The 21,982-nt window shown below is 37.0% G+C and overlaps 1 protein-coding gene and 2 pseudogenes across 4 annotated transcripts; 1 reads left to right on the forward strand and 2 right to left on the reverse strand.

The window, feature by feature from the left end:
* Nucleotides 1-206: 206 nt before the first annotated feature.
* Nucleotides 207-5,194, reverse strand: LOC143602175 (DNA replication licensing factor MCM4-like; annotated as a pseudogene). The gene is made up of 16 exons (XR_013147786.1): nucleotides 5,077-5,194; nucleotides 4,374-4,946; nucleotides 4,172-4,300; nucleotides 3,279-3,360; nucleotides 3,058-3,190; nucleotides 2,863-2,934; nucleotides 2,465-2,776; nucleotides 2,181-2,391; nucleotides 1,993-2,091; nucleotides 1,752-1,912; nucleotides 1,576-1,672; nucleotides 1,329-1,489; nucleotides 1,074-1,232; nucleotides 852-989; nucleotides 370-423; nucleotides 207-280 (listed from the first exon to the last, which is right to left on the reverse strand). The product of XR_013147786.1 is annotated as a DNA replication licensing factor MCM4-like (transcript).
* An 8,959-nt stretch (nucleotides 5,195-14,153) lies between these two features.
* LOC143602176 (nuclear transcription factor Y subunit A-5-like) lies at nucleotides 14,154-17,111 on the forward strand. 2 transcript variants are annotated; one of them, XM_077079378.1, is made up of 5 exons: nucleotides 14,154-14,267; nucleotides 15,610-15,761; nucleotides 15,935-16,098; nucleotides 16,183-16,350; nucleotides 16,827-17,111. In XM_077079378.1, exons 2-5 carry the CDS (start codon nucleotides 15,617-15,619, stop codon nucleotides 17,049-17,051), a joined length of 702 nt encoding a protein of 233 aa, XP_076935493.1. In that variant the 5' UTR covers nucleotides 14,154-14,267; nucleotides 15,610-15,616; the 3' UTR covers nucleotides 17,052-17,111. The 2 variants fall into 2 exon arrangements, with proteins under 2 accessions (XP_076935493.1, XP_076935494.1); XM_077079379.1 differs by lacking the exon at nucleotides 14,154-14,267 and having other exon boundaries at nucleotides 15,574-15,761.
* A 331-nt stretch (nucleotides 17,112-17,442) lies between these two features.
* Nucleotides 17,443-20,734, reverse strand: LOC143602171 (protein PLASTID MOVEMENT IMPAIRED 1-RELATED 1-like; annotated as a pseudogene). The gene is made up of 2 exons (XR_013147784.1): nucleotides 18,741-20,734; nucleotides 17,443-18,587 (listed from the first exon to the last, which is right to left on the reverse strand). The product of XR_013147784.1 is annotated as a protein PLASTID MOVEMENT IMPAIRED 1-RELATED 1-like (transcript).
* Between the last annotated feature and the right edge of the window lie 1,248 nt (nucleotides 20,735-21,982).

Here is a 21,982-nt window from a genome sequence, read left to right on the forward strand (position 1 = left end):
CACCTTTCATCTCATATAGAATCATTTCTAACTAGCATCACACATTAATAACATTTTTAACAAGAATTGCAGATGGTGCATAAAAAATTCACTAACATCACGCATATAACGTCAAAGCGTTCGTTCCGCATATATATAACCCAAAAGTACACAATGTCGCAATACTCAGTCTTGATGTTAATAAGCATACAATCTCTAAAATTTGCTCATACTCTCGTTACACTATCACCGCAAACATCCACAACAACTCGCTTGCAAGAGTACCAAGTGCATTTCGCAACTGACATCAAAAATAAAAATAAAATTAATAAAAAGCTTAAAAAAGATGTTCAAAATAGTTCAGGTAAAGAAAAAGGGAGGGAAACTTACATCGTTAAGATGTAACTCAGCAATCTTGCTACGCTGCTTCAACTCTTCAAGCAGCTGTAGAGTAATTATGGTTTTCATATTAATACTACTTAATAACAAAAATATGCTTAACTGAAATATAAATCAATCAATCAATCAATCATACCCAGTAAAATCCACCGACAGCAGAGCTATAGGTAGGGTCTGGGGAGGGTGGGATGTAGGCACACCGTACCTCTATCCAAAGGAATAAAGAGGTGGCTTCCAGAGAGACCCTGGCTCTAAGAACATGTGTATGTGAAAAAAAAAAAAAAAAAAAAAAAGTTTAACAGTTATATAAAAAAAAACTACTACTAATTTTAATAATATTAATAATAAGGTCGCAGTTTAAACCGCAATATAAAAGCTAATAATAATAATAATAAAATATTTAAGGGAATTACCATATGATGAACTGAAATATAAATACATATAAAAAATATAAAAAATAAAAAACCGCGCACCTCAACCATACGAATAGAGGGGACCTCCTTGTTGCAGCCTTTCCATAATAATGTTGCGAGCCAACGCAACCAAATTGTCCCTTTTCATTCTTTCGCTTGAAGAGACACCAGTAGTTATGAGGTCCATGTCAATGGTTCCTGTTAAGAAAACATATATATCAGTTATACTAACTAACTGACTGACTAATACGTATTTTGTTTATCTTGTTTGAATGCTTTTACCAGTGGCAGGATCGGTTGCAGACTGCTGCAATGCAACTTCCAGAAGCCTAAAGCCTCGACAACATCTTTTTTTTCAACCTCTTCTGAGAAGCGAATTCGGGCCAGGGCCTCACTGAGGCGCATAACACTCTCAAGTTGTCTAGGAGTAGCCGTAATCACCTGTTGATTCAAAGTTTAGCAAACTTTAACGACTTTTTATGATTCGGCCCGTTTTGAAAAAAAAGGATAAAGAAAACTGTAATAAAGTATAACAACCTTTTTACTACTTCCGGGAAAATTTCCTCTTCGTCTCATTGTAACATAGCCGTTTTCAACTCGTCAGAAGCTTCGTCAGACAACCGTGGATGTATGTTTTTTCTTGCGTAACTTAAATAAGCAATCAAAGTCGGAAGGTCAACGACAGTCTGCTCGGAACTCTGCAACCAAAAGTCCAAATTTCAGCACTCAATGATATTTACTTCACCATAATAATAATAATAATAATAATAATAATAAAAGAAACCTCTGGATCTTCAAAATGTAATGCAACTATTGTTTCGCAAGACGCCTATCAGTTCTGCTCGTCAGCTTTGTCAAGAATCAAATATATCAAATCGAACCTGGAATTTTAAACAGAAATCTAGTTATCACATAGTCATGTCATGCACATAAAATATTAAAATTACAAGTAGAACTAACCTAGAGAGCAACGTAGGAGGAAGATGTATGTTGTCGATCACAGACAAACGAGGATTATAACGAGAACCACTTGATTTGCACACGCCAAAACTGAAGTTCTTGCATTTAAAGAAGCAATAATCCCTGCTTTTTGCTATTGACACGGTTTGTTGTTCCATAACCTATAAAAGCCATTATACATAAAAAAATTAACATACATTAAAAGAACAAACTTGTTACTAGCGAGTGAATATAAAAATACCTCGTGTAGCATACTCCTTGCATTTTCGGACATTTTATCAAACTCATCGATACAACAGATGCCTCTGTCACTAAGAACCAAGGCCCCACTCTCCAAAACCTAACATAACAATCAACACATTAGTTTAAAAATTGTAGTAAAAATAATAGAGCTTATGTACCGAAACTCTGTTATTTATAAATACTTACGGTTTCACCAGTTTCGGGATCTTTGGCGACATAAGCAGTCAAACCAACAGCCGAGCTGCCCCTTCCACTGGTGTAGATACCACGGGTGCTAATTTGTGTATGTACTGAAGAAGCTGAGATTACTTGTACCGGGATCACCAACTAGAAGAATATTAATGTCTCCCCTGAAGGTAGCCCCGGATTCCAGTGTCAACGCACTCCCACCAAACAGCTACATTACACGTCAGTCAGTCGGTCAGTCACTGTTTTGTTAATACTGCCTAACATATTTTCAAACTAGTTACCTGACAAAGCAGTCCTCTCTTCACATCATCCAACTCCCATATGTTTGGTGCCAACGACCTCGTAAGTATGCCGTAAATATCAGGCTCTTCTGATAGTTTTTTCAATTTTTCCACCTGCAGTTGCATATAATGATATAAACATATGAGCAATATGCAAATCATAAATCAGCAGCAGCTAATAATAATATAATAAATAAATGCCTGCTCTTCATAGTCTATTGGTGTTTCTTGAGTATTTTCAGCGTCCATTGGATCTTCTACATTCATTCTTGACTTGTCCGTCTTCTTTATATGAAGACAATCGATGTAAGTCTGAAAAAAAGAAATAAACAAATAAGTTATCAAAAAAATAATATCGATTACATCAGGCTAAAATTCAAAAAACAAGAAAATTTTACCTTGAATAAAGATTTTACAGTCCTCTGAGTTTGACCAACTCTCACCGACATAGCTCTATATATCCCAGTAATCTTTTCAACAAAAACAATAAATAAATCAGTAATGACTAAACTACCCTTATAAACTTAAACGATTAACTCCAACAGTCACGATAGTTAAAAATTAAAATATTATGTCTTAATGCAAAAGCCTACCTCAACTCTGTCACCAGGTTTTGCTGCATCCACCAATTTGTCATGCATCAGCAAGCTCACGGTATGAGGCGTACCGCCTTCCGGGATTTCATCAGGTGTCTCCTGAACTCTTACAATTTGTTTGTCCACAAACCTGCATTATTAAAGTCTTGGCATAAATAAATAATATATATGCTTAAAAGTAACAGATGGTTGCAACATAAATAAATAGATGGATGTACCTGCATCTGTTGTGAACTAATGTCATTGAGTTCTTTGTTTTACATTCTTCCTTCAAACACATAGTCGGTTCATTAATTCGCCCTGGTAACAACAATTAATTTCAGATAATGCAGGTCATAAATAGTAATGTTAAGACCTCTAAATCAATAAATGTAGTTTTTTAATTTTTAAAAACTTAATATTGCTACCCAACCAACAAAGGTTAACGCGCTCTTTTGAGAAAAACACTGCTCTTTAAATTTTAAGAAGAGTTTATTGAATGATTAATGAAATTATTAAAAAAAACATTACACCCAAAACCACACACATATACATAGTGCGGTTTTGCATTTTTGAGAGCGTTATTTGTGTTTCAGAGTGTTGTGACTACCGAAAACAACCAATACCTATATATGCTAACATGTGGGGTTAAAATGGTCCAAACCGGTTCCTAAACTAAAACTCCAAATCTATGGTTACAAACCGGTTCGATTTTCAAGTCATTCGTTTAACCAGTTTTTCCCCTTTCTACACACAACTATACTAATTTATCAAACTTAGTACTGCTATCCAACAAAACGTTAACACGCTGTTTCAAGAAAAAACAGCTGCTCTATTACTTTCAAGTAGATCATTTTATTATATGATTAATAAAATTATTAAAAACATTACACCAAAAACATACGTAAATGAGTGCGGTTTTGCATTTTTTGAGAAACAACCAATACCTGTTTATACTAGCATATAGGGTTAAAATGGTCCGAAAAAGTGCCAAACTAAGTTCAAACGGTCATATAACTGTCAAAAATCGATTTCAACAGGGTTGATTTCCTAGCCCGATCGTTTAACCAGTTTTTTTACCATTTTTACAGAAAACTAAACTAATTTATCAAACAAAGAGCATTAACATTACCTCTGTCTACATCAATTGGATCCGAGAAATGCCCACACACATGGCATCTAAATATCGCTTCCCTAATTTCCGGGATAAGCGAACTGCATCGAATAACCATCCCTTTCAACGACACCATCTTCTCAATATCTAACAATGCACAAAAATAATGTTAAAAATGAATACTTTTTAACAACTATAAAATAAACTAAAAGCTACCCACCAGATGGATTCAAATTCCTCATTGAAGTCGAGTTCTTGAGATTAAAAATCCGAACTTGAACATGCTTATCGAACAATGGCGCGATTTTACCAACGACTTTCATAAGCACAATGTCAAAGATAGCTAAAACTTCTAAAGGGTACCTAACCATCTTAGCATACAAATCATTATCATACTCAAACACATCATTCGCATCGACATCCAACGACTCTCCGTCCATCTCAATCACAAGATTAATCGCCTTCATGTACTTCCCATCATCGTGAGACGGGTGGTCTCGAAAGTTTCGTAAGAACATTACGATTGCCGCGTTGACGTCTTGCACGCTGATGCTTGTGCCCCACACGAATGTCGATGGGCCGTCGGGTTCCCCGCCTTCGGACGATGAAGGCGGAGGCGAGGAAGGCGGTGGGGGGCTGGTGTTGGCGCCTCCGGGTGTCGAGGCGAAGCGGGAATGGGACTGAGGCGTGTCGACACGGCGACCGCGCTTTCGGGTGCTGCTGGGGACATTGTTTGGGGAGGAAAATGTGTTTCCGATTGGGGATGAAATTAAATCATCAGGAGATAATGGATCTGTAAAATTAACACAAACAAGAACGATATTATTATTATTATTAGGGTAAAATCATTGGTTGAAGAAATGATTAATCGCTAGTAAAAATTGGTACATGTAAAACCCTAGTTACAGAAATGGAAATTATACCTGCAGCGACAGGTGTAGTGGGAGTATTGCGGGTGCTGCGGCGAGGAGTATTAGCGGCGGCGGTGGGAGTATTCCGGCCGGAGGTGGGTGTATTAACCATCTTGATGCTGAGAGACTGTGTGTGTGGTGAACAGCAAGCAGATGGATTATTATTATTATTATTATTATGAGACAGACACAAGAGATCGTCTTTTGGCGGGTAAATGGGGTCTCCTTTTGGCGGGAAAGAGGGGTTGTAGTTGGCGCCAAACACACACACATATATAATGGGTTTGGCCCAACTTATTGTGTTGTTGTTAAACGTTAAACTGTCATGGGTTGGCCCAACTTAATCAGGAATGGCCGGTCGATCATGGGATTGGGGGTAGAGATGTTCAACGAAACCGGTTCCTGGAACCGAACCGGTGAACCTGAACCGGACCCGAACAGGTTCCTACCCGTTTTTTATAGGAACCGGACCCTATCTGATTCAACCCGATGATCCGTGACCGGTTCTTGCATTTCTGAGTGGGGACGGGTAGGAACCGGAACCGAACCGGAACCGGTTCTGGAACCGAACCATCAGGAACCGGTTCCTAACCGGTTCTAGCCGCTGGATCGAATATAGCCGTTGGAAATCGTTTTTTTTTGGCCGTTTTTTGACCGTTGGGGTCAAAAATAGCCGTTTTTGGCTCCCCCAAGCACCCCACTACTAGTATAAATAGGTATTTGGTGTCATGGGTTCATCACAACACTCAAAACGCAAACCCGAACGCAAAAAAATACAAAAAAACGCTATTACAACGTTTTGAGTTCTCTAATCTCTTGTTTTCTCTTCTTCTATATTCATATTTGTTGTTATGGCTGCCTCACAATCATCGGTTGGTCAAGGTTCCAACGCCGAACCAAGTTTCGTTCGTATTGTACCTCATAATCGTAATCAAGAGATTTGGTGCAATTGGGATTTGGTTGAATTTAGTGACCATTCATTGAAGGCTCGGTGCAAGTTTTGTGGGATTTATTTAAACCCACTTTCGAATTCAAATTTGAATAAACACATCGAAAAACCGTATTGCAAGGCGTTGAAAAAGAACGTCGATTCGCAACAAACGCAAATGGATAGTGAAGACGGAATATTTACATACCAAATTGATTCGAGAAGCTTTGCCGTTTAGCCACTTTGACAACCCTCGCTTAACCGCCATGATTCGAGATACGCTTCAACCACAATACACTCACGTAAGTCGTCATACTCTTAAACGTTATTGTTTAAAATTGTGGAAGAAGGCCAAAGAGGTACTAATTGCATATCTTGAAAATATAAATACGGGAATAAACTTAACTAGTGATGTTTGGTCGGCTCCACATGGTCTACCCGAATCTTATCTTTGTGTCACCGCTCATTGGGTAGACCCGTCATCGTGGGAAATGATGAAACGCACCATTGCTTTCGAACTCTTTGAGTATCCACATACGGGAGATAATTTGTTTGAAATTTTAGATTATGTTATAAAAACTTATAAACTAGAAAATAAAACGCCCCATTGCTTTCCCACTGATGAGTATTCCTCAGTGGCAGTCTTCAGTAGTTGTGATCAGTGGCAACATTCAGTAGTTGTCATCAGTGGCAACCTTCTGTAGTTATCATCAGTGGCAACCTTCAGTAGTTGTCAACTTGTCATCAGTGGCAACCTTCAGTAGTTGTCTTCAGTGGCAACCTTCAGTAGTTGTCTTCAGTGGCAAACATCTTCAGTAGTTGTCTTTTCTTCATCAGTTAATTGTTTATTTTTATGTTAATTGTTTTTTTTATTTTTCATGTTATACAAATACAAATCGTAGTTTAGAATCCAAATCGCAAACGAAAAACGAAAAAAAAAAAATTTACACTGTAACCGGTTACGGTACAGGAACCGGGTTAGGAACCGGTAAGAACCGGTTAAATAGGTTAGGGGTCCGAGGGTGGGAGAACCGGTTCGGTTCCCTAACCGGTTCGAGCCTGAAACCGGTTTAAAATGGGGTTTTGAATATAGGAACCGGTTAGGAACCGGTTCCGGTTCCTAGTCCCAAACCGTTTTGAACATGCCTAATTGGGGGTAGAGGTGCATAAATCGGGTTTTTTCTAATACCGGGTTCGGGTATGAACCAGTTCGGGTATTGAAAAATCGGGTATTGAGAGAAATTGGGTAGGACTCGGGTAGGGTATTGGGGAGAAAAACTCAACCCTATGTACCCGGGTAGGGTATGATCGGGTTCGGGTATTGAAACCGGGTACGACCGGGTATTAATACCAGGTTTTGAATTTATGGGTTTTGAATTTATAATTTTTTTATACATTTTTAAATTTGTTTAAAATTTAAATTTGCTTTGTAATTTATAAAAATAATTAAACTATATTACAAAAACCGTAAATCCACTTAAGTACAAATTATTTACTTAATAGTATGTATATTTAAAAAACTTAAATATAAAAGTTGTGAAGTAAACATAAATATATACTATAAAAACTCAGGTATTATTTCGGGTATTCGAAAATTGGTATCGGGTTTCGGGTATAACCAGGTATGGGTATAGGGTATGACCGGTTCCAGGTATTTACAGGTATAAATCGGGTATGGTTCCGGGTACGGGTATTGAACTCAAAATGCATACCCTATCATACCCTGCGGGTAGGGTCGGTTCTGGGTTCGGGTATAGAATACCCGGGTATTAAAATAACCGGTTCCGGGTATTTTTTTCGGGTCCGGTTCCGGGTACGGGTTTTTTGTGCACCTCTAATTGGGGGTGGACGATAGAGATGCACAAAAAACCTGAAAATAGTTTTTTTTTCCAATACCCGAAAATAGGGTATTCTAATACCCGGTTTTTGAATATCCGGTTTCATATCCAGACCCGAACCCAATCCGGATATTACCAATACCCGATTTTTCAATACCCGGTCATAACCGAACCCAATTTCATACCCGAAACCGGATATTTGAGAAACCCAATTTGTGCACCTCAGTTGGACGGACTGTAGTTGTAGACATGCACAAACCGGTTATTGGTCAACAATCAATTACCTGGTTAATCGGGTTGGGTACTATCCAATTTTCAACCACAAAAACCCTAACCACTATAACCTGTTTCGGATATAACCGAACCAGTTAATCGAAAATTAACCGAGTAAAAATAAACGTTTAAAAAAATAATAATTTAAAAACAGCAATTAGTAACCGGTTTTTCATTTGGACCGAGAACCGGTTAACAAACACAGTTTGGCACCGCTAGTGCCCCGTGTGACTACATCGTTCGTTTGATAGGGAGAAACGAGGTCAAGTGACTCGTTTTAAGAGTCTTACATATTCAATGATATGGCAAACAAATATTATATTGGTCGTATGAGGACCATATCGTACAACTTATGTGATTTTTTGTCATACAAGCATATGTGATCACTGACAAAGTGATACAAATCGTCAATTTTTTACACTATCATATTGTTCTTATAATATCATGTTGTTATATCATTGTCTACAAGATAAGAATGAAAAATTAGTTAGACAAAGCCACTTTAAAACAAGAAAGAAAGATTAAAGGATAAACACAATTTTCGACCTCCACTATGCCGCATTTGTATATTAAAGGATAAAATCATTTGGAACATTTGGAGCATTATAATAATGGAGCCAATGAATATTATTATTTAGGATTTCCCAATTTCTTTTTTAAATTACTCACATTTTTTTTCAAAGAAATGCAAAATTTAATAAAAAGTTTAATTACCCAATACTTCAACATTAATTAAGTTGTGCACTATAATCATTTTCATGACTTTTTCTTTAGTAGTGATTAGAAAAATAGACTGCCTTTAAATAAAATAATATAAACCATAGAAAAAAAAACAATGTGTTGCCATATAAAATTTTAACTTATAAAGTGAAGAGAGCAATGAATCGAATATGAGTAGGAAATAAGTTTCTTTAACTCCTCTTTTTTTAGAAAATTAAATGTATTTATGTTCCTCCAAATATGGAAACATTACATGATGTCAAAACACACACTTATAATTACATAAATATGTTCCTTCAAAAACACACCATTGTAAGTCAAGGCACTACACCATTGAGCGGGCCATTTTTAAGAACCCCTTAAAATTTTGGGACCTGAGACGAGTAAAAGACGGACCTTTAAAATCGCGTTCTCAATTATGTAATAGATAATTTGATTACCAATAAGACTGCCTTTAAAAAGACCAAAACAAATAATAATAAATATGTTGCTAAAATGATTCACACACACACACACACACACATATATAGGGGAGGGTTATACTAAAAAGAAGTAGTTTCCTATGAAGACTAGGAATAAATCATAGCCCTTGGATAATATCTGTAACATCCCGAAATTCTAAGAATAAATAACTAATATATTATTTATTTAAAATGGAAAAGTTTACTTGAGTTAATAGAAAAACAGTAAAATGATAAAGATGGAAGGACAAGTAGGCTAATTAGATATAATTAATTATGGACCAAAAAGGAAAGATGGGCCTAAGGTCCATGGGCTTAAGAGAGTATAAATACCCCTTAAAACCCTAATCCTTTCCATTTTCATTCATCTCTACACCATAGCCTACACCATCAAAACACACACTTAACCCAATTTCCGTTTTTGAGAAAACCACCCACAAAGACACAAAGATTCCCGAATATCTAGCCGACGGATCGGTCTCAAATTTTAACCGAGTGTTTATGGTATATAAATGAAGATTCCCACCGATTAGATCTTCGATCAAAGGTCGGGAAGTACGTCTTTTATTAGCAAAACCGTAGCAGCTCAACATGAAGATTTCCGGCCACTGTTTCACTATTACGGCGACTGTAGCGGCCGTTTCCGGCAAAGTTGAGCTGCTGGGTTTGTAGATCGGGACGAGACGATTCCGTGGCCGCTTGAATCACTCAAATCGGAGTTCGTTTGATATGGTTTTGGGCATCTCGAGTGATATTAGACAAAAACTTCAAATGTACGTTTTTGTTAAAAATGTTTACTTTTCATGACCGGATTTATAAGAAAATTGGTAGGATGATAGATCGGGTCTAGATAAATCGTAAAGTTACGAATTGAAGATTAAAATAGACTTAACGAACTCATGCTTATGAACGGATCGTTTAAACGTTTTAAGCTTAAAGATCCAAACTTTATGCGTTTTCGGGCCGAGTCTTATCCGAAAATGACCATGGGAATTATTAACATCGTATCAAAGGATTTCACGTTAAAACTGAGATGTTTATGGGTTCAAAACCAAACCCGAAACTGATACTGTACAACTTCGCCTGCAAGCAAGTTCGCTTGCAAGCAAGTTCGCCTACTGATCAACTTCGCAGTATAAGTTCGCTACTGTAGATAAGTTCGCTTTAATGATAAGTTCGCTTAAAGGATAAGTTCGCTTAATGTTAAGTTCGTTTAATGTTAAGTTCGCTTAACACTAAGTTCGCTTAATACTAAGTTCGCTTAATACTAAGTTCGCTTAAATGATAAGTTCGCTTAAAGGATAAGCTCGCTTAATGTTAAGTTCGTTTAATGTTAAGTTCGCTTAACACTAAGTTCGCTTAACACTAAGTTCGCTTAATACTAAGTTCGCTTAAAAGATAAGTTCGCTTAAATGATAAGTTCGCTTAAAGGATAAGTTCGCTTAATGTTAAGTTCGTTTAATGTTAAGTTCGTTTAATGTTAAGTTCGCTTAACACTAAGTTCGCTTAATACTAAGTTTGCTTAATACTAAGTTCGCTTAATACTAAGTTCGCTTAAAACTAAGTTAAAGTAATCTGATACGACAGGACGAGTTTTGATACGTATAACTTATATACAGTTAGCCGATCTCAGTTAAAGAAGGGGATAACGATTAACGGTGAACGCGACGGGATCCAGGTGAGTTTCTAGCCCCATTTATGTGTTATGTTTTCGGGGCTGTGTGCATACTCAATATGTTTGTTAATACGCTTATCCTAAGAGATAAGTGTATGCCTTATGTGAATAATGTGAAATGTATGAATGATTGCTTGATGGTACGTGAACGATCTTCGGATATTGCACGTACTGTCAGGTTGTAATGCTATGTATAAGGTAAGTATGATATGTATGCTTGTGTGTATGAACGTGATAAAGTTAATAAAAGAAGGAAATGATGGTTGTATGGTTACGAAAAGGGTACCGAGCCCTAATAATACTCGAGGTATGATGTATGGTTGTATGGTAACGAAGAGGGAATCGAACCCTACTAATATTCGAGAACTAGGGAACCGAACCCTACTAATACTCGAGGAAAGAGGGTACCGAGCCCTAATAATACTCGAGGAAGGAGGGTACCGAGCCCTAATAATACTCGAGGAATGTAGGGCGTAATGCTCTTTATAACGTAAGATACGAAAGTAAGTTAGTACAAAAGAAAGTATGAAAGTATGAAAGAATATAAGTTTATGGTATTGTATAATGTATGATTAACTAGAACTCACTCAGCGTAGCTGACTTTTAGTATGCACGCAGGTGAGTAGGATGAGGCAGCTCGCTTGAGGAAACACGTGCCACTGAATAAGAGGCTGGCATCGGAAGACTCAAGACGTTTAAGTCTAATGTTTTGTTTATTTTGAAAGACAATATGTTGTTTTAAGACAAGATGTGTTTTTTTATGAAAGCTTTTATATTCCGCGAATGTTTTAATTAACTCTGATATTTAGAACTGCGTTTATGAGTAAATCCAACACGAAAGTAGGGCTACCGGTAACGGGGTCTTACAATATCAATCAATGGTTGAGATTTAAAATTACTAAAAACCGTCATAGTTTCATAGAATTACTCTTTTACCACTATAACCGACATAGTTTATTATAATTGTTCTTTCACCATATGTTGTAATACCATTTGTCAAAAATCTATTGGTTCTTATCAATCATAGGAAACTCTTTCTTTTTATTAAATATATATATATATATATATATATATATATATATATATATATATATATATATATATATATATATATAAGAAGACTAATTGTGGGATTAAACTCAGTGACATTTGTTTCCATAGTCTATAACACTTTTTATTCAACAAAAGAATTGTTTTGTAGGCTTTTGGGTCCGTCGTTCTCCCTTGGACTGGGAATGCCCTTGAGCCCTCGAACTCCCGCTACGCTCACATCATCAACGCTCCACAGACCAACAAGATGATATGATTGGATGATGACAAAAGTTTATTTAATATCGGAGACATCAAAAGTATACTTAGTTATTACAACTTTGTAAACCGAACATCTCATATGATCATTTTTCACGTCCCAGTTTAAAAATACAAAATTACGAAATTATTCACCTCTTTAAAAGTCAGGTGCAAGTTAAAATTCTTGCAAGGGTTAGAGATTTTAGATAAAAAAAAATGTTATTAAAAGAAAATTAAATAAATAAATAGTTATATTAATGTTCGGACTTTGGTATTTATAAACTAGCTATGCACATTCTTGAAAAGGAAAAAGAAAAGGAAATGAAAAACATTGGGTATTTCATTTTTGGAGTTTATTTTGTTTTCTCCAACCACACATATGAATTCTTTCTTTTATTAAAAGTAAAAGTAACTTTCAAGGATGTTGAAATCTGAACCACCATGCTTAACTATAAAGTTGTAGTAGATAACACATTAAAAATTCTAATTCCTCACGTTTATTTTCATAATTTTAAAAATTACTTTAATATTTACGTCCTGATTAGACTGACTTTGAAAAGAAATTATGAGTCGAGCTATTAACTATTAACTATGGTGTTCATGTAAACTAAACCATACCAGCATAGTTGGCTGACGGACCAGCCAAAACTATCATTTCTAATGTTTTTAAGATAATTGAAGTTAAGCTTAAAAAAATACCAAAAAAAAAAACTAAGGACAAAAAAGTTGTTGAAATTAATAATATATACGCATTTTAATTAAAAGTACTTATAACGTATCATAATTGTTAGATTCATATATGTGAAAACTTTTATCTTAGTTTTATTATAAATATATAAACTTGAAATTTATTTATTAACATGTTAGACAGATTATTTTACATGTACTATTTCAAACCGTAAACCTTAAACCTTAAACCAAGTTATAAATTTAGTTACTTACTCCTATCTCCAAGATTTAGCTCTAGTTGAAGATGCGTTTTTATTTTTTGTTAAAGATATGTAAAGTGTAAACAACAATAATGTTGTTGTATTGTACACGACTGCTTGTCGTTATTATTACACAAAAGAATTGTGGTGGGACCACCCATAATGAGAAATGAGAATAGAAGCAAATTACAAAATGAGTAGAGTCAAGTGAAGGTGTTTGTCTTTATTTTTTTTTATAATTATTATTATGGTGTAAGTTTTTATTAATCCACATTTTCATCTTCTGGTCATTGTTGGCCCTGACTAATAAATTAGTTGATAACGATTACACCTTTAATCATAAACACACTATTATTATTGTTATTATAAACATGGTGTATTAGTTTTTATTAAATTCATCTAGCATCTTTTGATTGTTGTCAGTCATAACTAACAAATTGGCTGATAACAATCACACATTTTATTATTTTTGTTCCAAACAGTCCGTGACTAACATAATTCTAACGTCGTTAGTTGCACGTCGACGGAAAAACGTTTTTGGCTAGAAAACTCAATATTTTCATCCCAAACATATTTGTAACCTTAGATCGGACCTTTAGGAACCTGTTTCCAGTAAAATGCCCAATTATTGTGGTCAGTTGGTCACTTGAACCATAGAGCCATCTCCGGAATCAGTTGGTGTGCTCAAGTGGTGCTGGTTTGTTGGTAGTGAGTCAGTTGTGTTTAAGTGGTGTTTTTCGGAAAAAAAATGTGAGTTTTTCGGTCAAAAGCGTTCTTCCAGCGACCTGCAAGCTGTTAGTCACGAACCGAAGAGAACGAATTCGACAAAAAATGAGATCGTTATATACCAATTCGTTAGTTGAAAGTTTGAAACCGACAACGACCAAAAAATAATATTTCAAAATAATAAAACCAATACATCTTATTATTATTATTATTAAAAAGTAGCCAAAATGTGTTTTGGTAAAGTGAAAATAATAATATGATTTGAGAGTGAGTTTCAAGGGGGGAGACATACCCAATTTAACCCAACACCAAATCCTTTTGTTTCTTGCTTACTTCCTTATTCTTCAACCCAACACAACACAGGTCTGTTCTTTTACTTTAATCTTTACTATCTGTCTTTGGTTTGGTTTCTTTCTATATTATGTATGTATGTTTATTTTAACTTGTTTCTTGAGGTATGTTGGTTTATTATATTTTTCTTGTATCAAATCAATGCATGTTGCATTGAGTTAATAACTCTAGATTATATTTCTTGGGATTATTTTTCATGAGTTTATGTTTTGTTATTGATCTTGAAGAGGTAGGTCCCAGCAGAGCCCAGTTGGACCCACAGGACCCACCTTGAAGAGAGACGTCTGCGCAGAACCAACTGGATCCGCAGGACCCACCATGCTCAGAGACGTGACGTCCTTACGCGCAGTACGCAAGCTGTTCCCGCAGGAAATGCCTCCCAATGGTGAAGTACTCCGCCTGTTCCCGCAGCTGCGGATACAAGCCATCAGGGAAGGCCACCCGCGCAGCAAGGCTACACGCACAAGGCACTTAGCTCTCAATAATTCAGTAGTCACCTGAAGGAATGAGCAAAGCCGGGAACAATCCCGCACAAAGGCGGGAGGGGGAATACTCCCGCCCAAATGAGCCAGTCCGTACGATACTGGAAGATCTTTTGTACTGTACCTGACGAGGTATGGGCAAAAGATCTGACCAGAGATACGACAGCCCATTGACAACAGTATGGCGAGCAGCATGCTCTTGTACTGTATGTCACTATTAGCCGCTACCTACTCACCAACTCCTGTCATACCACGTGCATAGCCTGCAGTTGGTGGAAAAGGAATAGTACACAGCAGGCCTGGTCACTGTCAGCCGCTGCCTACCCACCAACTGCCAGCATGGCACGTGCATAGGCCACAGTTGGTAGAACAGGAATACTATTCAGCCGGCTATACCCTCTTGGAAACCTACCTTCGGCTATAAATACCCCAAATGGTATGATCATCTCACCTTATCTTGTATCTTACATCTTATACCTGATATATGCTCTAGCAATCTCTTAATATACATTTATATTCAAGAGCAATCTAGTCTGATTCTCACGCCGGATGGTGGTCACAAGGAGGTACCCCCCCCTTCTCAGTGACGAGCTCACGGTGTCTGTTTTGCAGGTTATCAGAAGAACCATCTTTGCCGGATCTAACCCCACGTGGGAAACATCTATTTAACCCCCAGATTATCCGTAATCTTCCCGGGGTAACGTAGTGTTTCTTCAGATCTGAATCTTGATATGTATTGGGGTCATGTTCATGGTATAGATTCATTGGACCAAACTTATGTTTCATTGCTTTATAATCTTGATTGATTTCTATAGTAATTTAGGAATAATAATAATAATAAAGATATTATTTTTTTCCCAAAAATTTTATAGTTTGAAGATGGTTCATGTACCTTATGTCTTTGAGGATGCAACCGAGCTGACTCGACAAATTCACAATGAAGATTCATCTACCTGTCTTTATAATGATGATACTGATATGGTTTCACAAGCAGTTGTTGACTCACAAAATCAGTGCATCTCAGGTAGTTGACTTTTCATCAAGATTTGACTTTTTCAACCAGTCATATGGCGAATTCGCCCGAATTTGACAAGTCTGATGTTGTCTTTTGACTTTCCATAAAAAAGTCAATGATAATATGATATGATGTTTTAATCTGAAATGTTAATATAATAATGCGTTTATAATATCTTGAAGATGAAAGCTACAAGCTTGAAGAAGCGGTTCAAATGAAGCCCATCTTATTCATGGGAAATTCAAGTTTCGGCGTCGGTAATCATCATCGAGTCGAAAAGAACAGCCCGATGGTTGCTGATCATTACTTAAATGGCCTTTATGCTGCATATGGATCACTCCCTATGGTAAGTTCCTCTATGCTTTGCTGCAACAAATCAGATACTGCCACGTGTCAATCAGGCTTATATGATGAAATTGTTATTGATCAGATACAACCTCATTTGGTACAAATAGCTCCTGCGCGAGTTCCCCTACCGCTTGATCTATCAGAAGACGGTCCTATTTACGTGAATGCAAAACAGTATCATGGTATTCTCAGAAGAAGACAAATCCGTGCTAAGCTTGAAGCTCAAAACAAACTGGTCAAAAACCGAAAGGTAGGTACTAGAATTTAAGCAAACGGACCCAGTATAATCCCACTCAATGCTTACTCATATTATGTCTCTAAGCTTGCGTCTCTAAGCTCTTACTCATATTATGTCTCTAAGCTTGCGTCTCTAAGCTCGTGGAAGCTTAGAGACATAATATGGCTGGGCCAGAGGATTTTGAATAATAATTTGGATGGGCCGGACTCAATACATATAATTTTTTCGTAAAAATTAAACTACTAAATGAAAATGCTAAGTGGGCTGCAGCCCGTCTTGGCCCGCACTAAGATCCGCCAATGCCACTCATAGCAGAGCTATTGATAGCATCTGGCGTCCAAAATTTTTTTATTTTTTTTATTATACTTTTTTTTTGTCGTTTTCTTATTGTGTAAAATATAGTAGCGTATAATATAGTATAGTATGGTATAGAATCTAATTTTGATAAATGAAGTGTGGTGGTGATGTTTGTATGTGTGAATTTGCAGCCTTACCTTCATGAATCTCGACATAAGCATGCGTTGAACCGAGTTAGAGGGTCTGGCGGGCGATTTATTCCAACTAAAAAAACACAGCGGTCAAAAGCTAACTGTCGCTTCTTGAACTCGCATTGTTGTTCAGATTCTCATTCATCTGGAAATGAGCATATGATGATGAATCATGGATTCCCGTGGGGGATAAGAGGGTTCGGGGATCATAATCGTGGCCAGTGAGAAATGTGTTCTTATTCGGCGGGCAACTCATCCTTGGCTTTGTTACTGGTTAAGTTTCGGTGTTCGATTCATGTTCATGGAGCTTACATTTTTACCATTTCTGTTTTCTAAATAATGTATGTTGCTTTACTTTTGACTTGCATAAATTGTTGGTATGCTTTTGGAGTTTTAATTTAAAATTATGATGAAACTTTATTAAAACTATCATTTTAAATAGCCTTATTAATTCTTAACTTGAATCACAAACATAAGAATATCTTTAAAATATATATAAATTAGTTTCTTGGAGAAAAAAAAAATACATCACACACATTAACAATTGCCTTTAAAACCTTTTCAACATCATATTATAATTTCTGCACATTAAACTATCAAAAGGTTCATTCATTCATGGTATTCAGTCTTCATTCTTCAACATCGCTTTATATGAAACCCGCCCCGCTTAACAACTTAACTGTTTCATTCGGAATAATAACATTCGGGTTCCTTACGGGTGGATCCACTTTCCCCTTATTACCCTTTAATGAAATACTCCACAAACTACCAGAAGACTTATCACCACCAGCTTTTGACTTCATAAGTGGATGTTTTGCATTCTTCTTTCCCATTCCGTTCGCAACCAACCACCGCGACCCCGACTGCTGCTGTTTACTGTTTGAACCCCAAAACCCCTTCTTGTTTGACCCCGGTTCAGGTTCGGTTTTCACACCTGCAACATGAACCTCTGTGATCTTGAACTGAGGGACCAAAACACTCTCTTCAACTTCTTTTTCTTCAATAAGAGTTTCTTTCTTTTCGTCCGGTTTTTCTTTGTGCGCCTCTTCTTTTTCTTCGGGTTTATTCCAAAATGAATAAACCGAGCTGTAAACTTTCGGTTTTGGCGGGACGAAAACCCGTTCGACTTGCACAAGAGCAAGCATCGGAGTACCAACGGGTTCAAAGTTTCTTAACGGGTCACGAAGCTGAACCATTAACGCCACAGTGAAGTTATTCCCTAAAAGCCCACCTTTTCTTGACCCCTTTTTACCTATTCTAGCACGCATTAAATCACTCGCGTGATGTGCAGCAAGAATTTTCGAAGTTCTTTCACTGATTTCATCTCCATCGTCGATTTCACCAGAATCCAATCTCATCCATTCATCAAGAGTAACAGATAAGCCCATTATTCCATCAACATCATCATCCTTACTACCACCATCATTCCTGTTCTTAACATTCAACAACTGCAATCCTCCGGTTCCTTCCAAACCCAAAGAGCCGTCAAAATTTACTCTTTTACCCTCGAGCGCCGAGATTTCACCAATGGACTGCGGGCTTATATTTGAAGGTGCTTCCTTGTCAGACATGCCAGACTGTATTCTTAACCCCTCAACCGATAAAGCTTCAATCTTGTTCATTGCCAATGGAGCAAGATCCTCCAATGATACATATTCTTGGTCCACCTCACCCAAATCATATTTCTTTGACCCGCGACCCGTTTTTCGTTCATTCGAGTGATCCACTCCAAGAATCGGTTCTTGCTGTATCGAATCTTGCCTGCACAACAGAAATTTAATGAATAACATGTGCAAGTTGGATAAAGGGTCCAAATTGGTACTTTTTGTTACTTATTGTCTTCAAATCTTTATCCTTTATTTTTGTAACATAAGAATCGAAAAACGTCATTTTATATGAAAATTTGTGAAATACCTGTATGAGGCCTCCAAAGACGGTGTGGAGTCCCAAGCTATTTGTTGAATGGTTTTTCCAGATATATCTTCTAAAGGCATGAGTTTATTTGCTTGCATTGAAAGCTTTTCGATACCAACCGAAGCCAAACACTGTAAAACATCCATTATTCCCGAACCCATTTCTGCAGGTACAACAACTGGACTAGAAACCTGCATAATCAAGTTCCCGCCACTTTTAGCATTGTTAAAAATCTCAGGGTTCATGGACCGTAAGAACCCTCCATTACTGGTCTGGACAAACGGGCCTAACCCTTCGCCAAATGGAGGAAGTTCAACCGGTCCTTCAAGAGACGGGTCAACCGGACCACCCGGCCCATTTGATGGTGAACCCTGAAAAACGTTCTCGTTTAGACCCCACTCGCTCATCAAAGATTTTATTTCCATTTCTTCCAAGATTGATGCTTTTGATATGTTATGTGGTGGTTCTTCAGGCGTGTGACCTAACAACATATCAACATCGTCATCATCAAGATTGAAGTTAAACAACGAAGAACCGTTAGCCATGGAATCCTTCTCGAATTGTCTTAGTAACCGCTCACGTGGCGAGTTTGACTCGCTTTCAGAAGTCAAACTAAAGGGACTGTGTTCTATCCCAAGCATGTTTAAAAAATCATCAGCGACAACCTCGGTAGCATAATCTAATTTGATTGATTTTCCTTTCGCTTTATAACAGGTTTCAACCTCAAAGCTTTCAGTTTCTTTTAAGCATTCACTTTCTTCTTGAGAATCAGATTCTTCTTTCAAGTCAACCACATTATTCAAGGCTAACTCCAACTCTTGCAAGAGTAACTCTTTATCGTCAAATTCTTGTTCTTTGGTATTGCTTTCAGTTACAACACATTCTTCTGTTTGACTTTCAGATTCTTTGACCACAAAAGATTCAAAAACCATCAAAACCTTTTAAAACAATTTCTTTATCTTGTTCTTCATTTTCTTTTGCGGCAACTTCAATTCCCTTCTCCATGACAGAAAACTCACTGATAATATTATCATAATCTTGCGTTGGGGCTTCGGGAGGTGTAGTTTGAACGTCTCGTTTAGTTTCATAGTCAACGGAAATAATTGACTTTTCTTCTTCGAATTTCTTATACAACATACTAACCGATGCAGAGAGTTCTGACTTCGACACTGGTAAAACCTCATGAAGGTCCTTTACGTCATCCACAGAATGAGAATTAACAGGAAGAATTTCACCTCGTTTGAGTTGACTTTGACCGGACGAACTGACCGAAGATCTGGCCGTCTCAGCACCATTGCCAACTACTGAATAACCAAAACTGACATTCATAGTTGCGCCTTTTGCCTTTCCCGACAACCTATAAGTAGTAGTCCATTTTCCCGAGCTTTTTTCGTCCTCTAGCTCCTCCAACGTAAGCGGGAGCAACCTGGTGAGGTCAACCCTGTGTTTTCCTAAGTCAACCTCAGGGACACCAAACAGAGATGCATACAACAGAAAGTGTTTGGCCTCGTACTTCGCCGAGTGATGGGGCCCACTTCTACTACCATAAACCAAGCAAGTATTGGTCAAAAGCTCCTCAAATTCAGCCACACCTTGCAGAACCACCGCGGGTCGAGTGGTCAACTCACCGTCCCGTCTTTTCCACTTCACGCAGAGTGTAAGATTATCGAAACTCGGAGGCAACCCTTCAATTGAATGGACTTGAAGGGAAAAACAACAGTTGAACCGTTTGTTTCGAACATGTGTAAAAGATTTCAAAGTGTTCCAACTCCAAATCGACTTTTTGTCCTTTAGGAACCGGTCTTCGTTACTGTTGACTTTGGATTTTGACTTCGTGTCAGGAAACAGTGGCTTTATGACTGCTTTTGATCGACTACTAGCCGTAGAATTCACGATTCTCGGCTGCGTTTTATCATCATATAAAGCTTTAGTCAAGGCATCTATATCATTCAAAAACACCCCCTTTCCACCTGTCTTCTTGGACATCCTCTTCACAGTCTAAACAATTTAAGAAATGTCAAAATTAGGCAAGTATAACACTAGGGCTGTCAACATCAGACACGGACCTATTAACACGACACGAAATGACAAGTTTTGTATGTGTTTGTGCAATTTCTGGCATGGACCTGTTGATTTAAACACAAAATGAGACGGAGTTAAACAAGTTTGGATTTGGACTTAACAGGTCGACATGTTTAAGACCCGCTTAAATTTGTGTCTAAACAGGTTATACTTGTTTAATGACCTGCTTATATTTTTAAACTTTTTTTTAAGAAAATAGAATGTATATGCCATACTTAGTGAATGTTATGATTTAACTTAAAACTTTTATGGATTTTTGTTTCAAATATGTTAATAATTACGCATAAATATATGAACTTTTAACAGCTTCTGTTTCACTGCATCGCGTCCTTAAACAGGTCGCTAAACAGTTAATGGAATGGAATTTGAAAATTAGACAAACGCTAACAGTAGGGCTGCCAATTTATGACACGGACATGTTAACACGACAAGAAACGGCACCTAAGAATCCTAGGTGGAAGTAATTATAATTAGATTAACAAGAAGACACAATGAACATCCAATTCGCTTAAATCTGAAATACAAATACAAGACAAGTTATTCCAAAACACGTACTGATTGTAGATTCAAATAATATGTGAAGTAATTAAATAAGTAGTAGTAATATTATATAAAAATGAAGGAAGAAGATGAAATGAATGAACAAGTAGAGTAGAGTACAGTTAAGTTAGTTACCTCGGTTAATCCGTCAAAACCCTAGCTAGACTGAAACTTGAACAAGATTGCTTTCTTGTAATAATAATAATATTATTGCATGTGTTGTGTTGTGTTGTGTTGTGAGAGAAGATTGAATTTGTTAGCTACCGATTTCTGAAACGCAAACCCTATCTATTTCTACGAGTTGACATTTTTATTATTATTATTCATTTCAAAATTCAAAACATGATGAAAGACAACATGTCTGAAACACATTTGTCTTCTCTGTCACTTGGTAAATTATTATTTACATACACTACAATTTCCTTCTTCTACTCTCAACCTTATTACATTATTAGCATTATTATTAACTACCGACGATGTGTTCGTCGTGCAGACACGACTAGGCATGTACGCCTTCTTTCCCGTTGAGGTCGTGCCCGATGAAGTCCGGGACGAGCCAACCAATCCAAACGTTTCAACACAAATCAAACATCTCGATCTTCAAATATTTGGTCTGTGAC

The sequence above is a fragment of the Bidens hawaiensis genome, unplaced genomic scaffold (genome assembly GCF_021521415.1).
Source record: "Bidens hawaiensis isolate Kalapana, Puna unplaced genomic scaffold, B.hawaiensis_p1.1 tig00058091_1, whole genome shotgun sequence".
NCBI classification, from domain to species: Eukaryota; Viridiplantae; Streptophyta; class Magnoliopsida; order Asterales; family Asteraceae; genus Bidens; species Bidens hawaiensis.

Excerpts from the sequence above, each read along its gene's own strand:
- LOC143602176 (XM_077079378.1), top strand. The coding sequence starts at position 15,617 with ATGGTTCATGTACCTTATGTCTTTGAGGATGCAACCGAGCTGACTCGA. Across the intron at positions 15,762-15,934 it reads ACAAAATCAGTGCATCTCAG|ATGAAAGCTACAAGCTTGAA; the intron begins GTAGTTGACTTT and ends AATATCTTGAAG. Across the intron at positions 16,099-16,182 it reads CATATGGATCACTCCCTATG|ATACAACCTCATTTGGTACA; the intron begins GTAAGTTCCTCT and ends GTTATTGATCAG.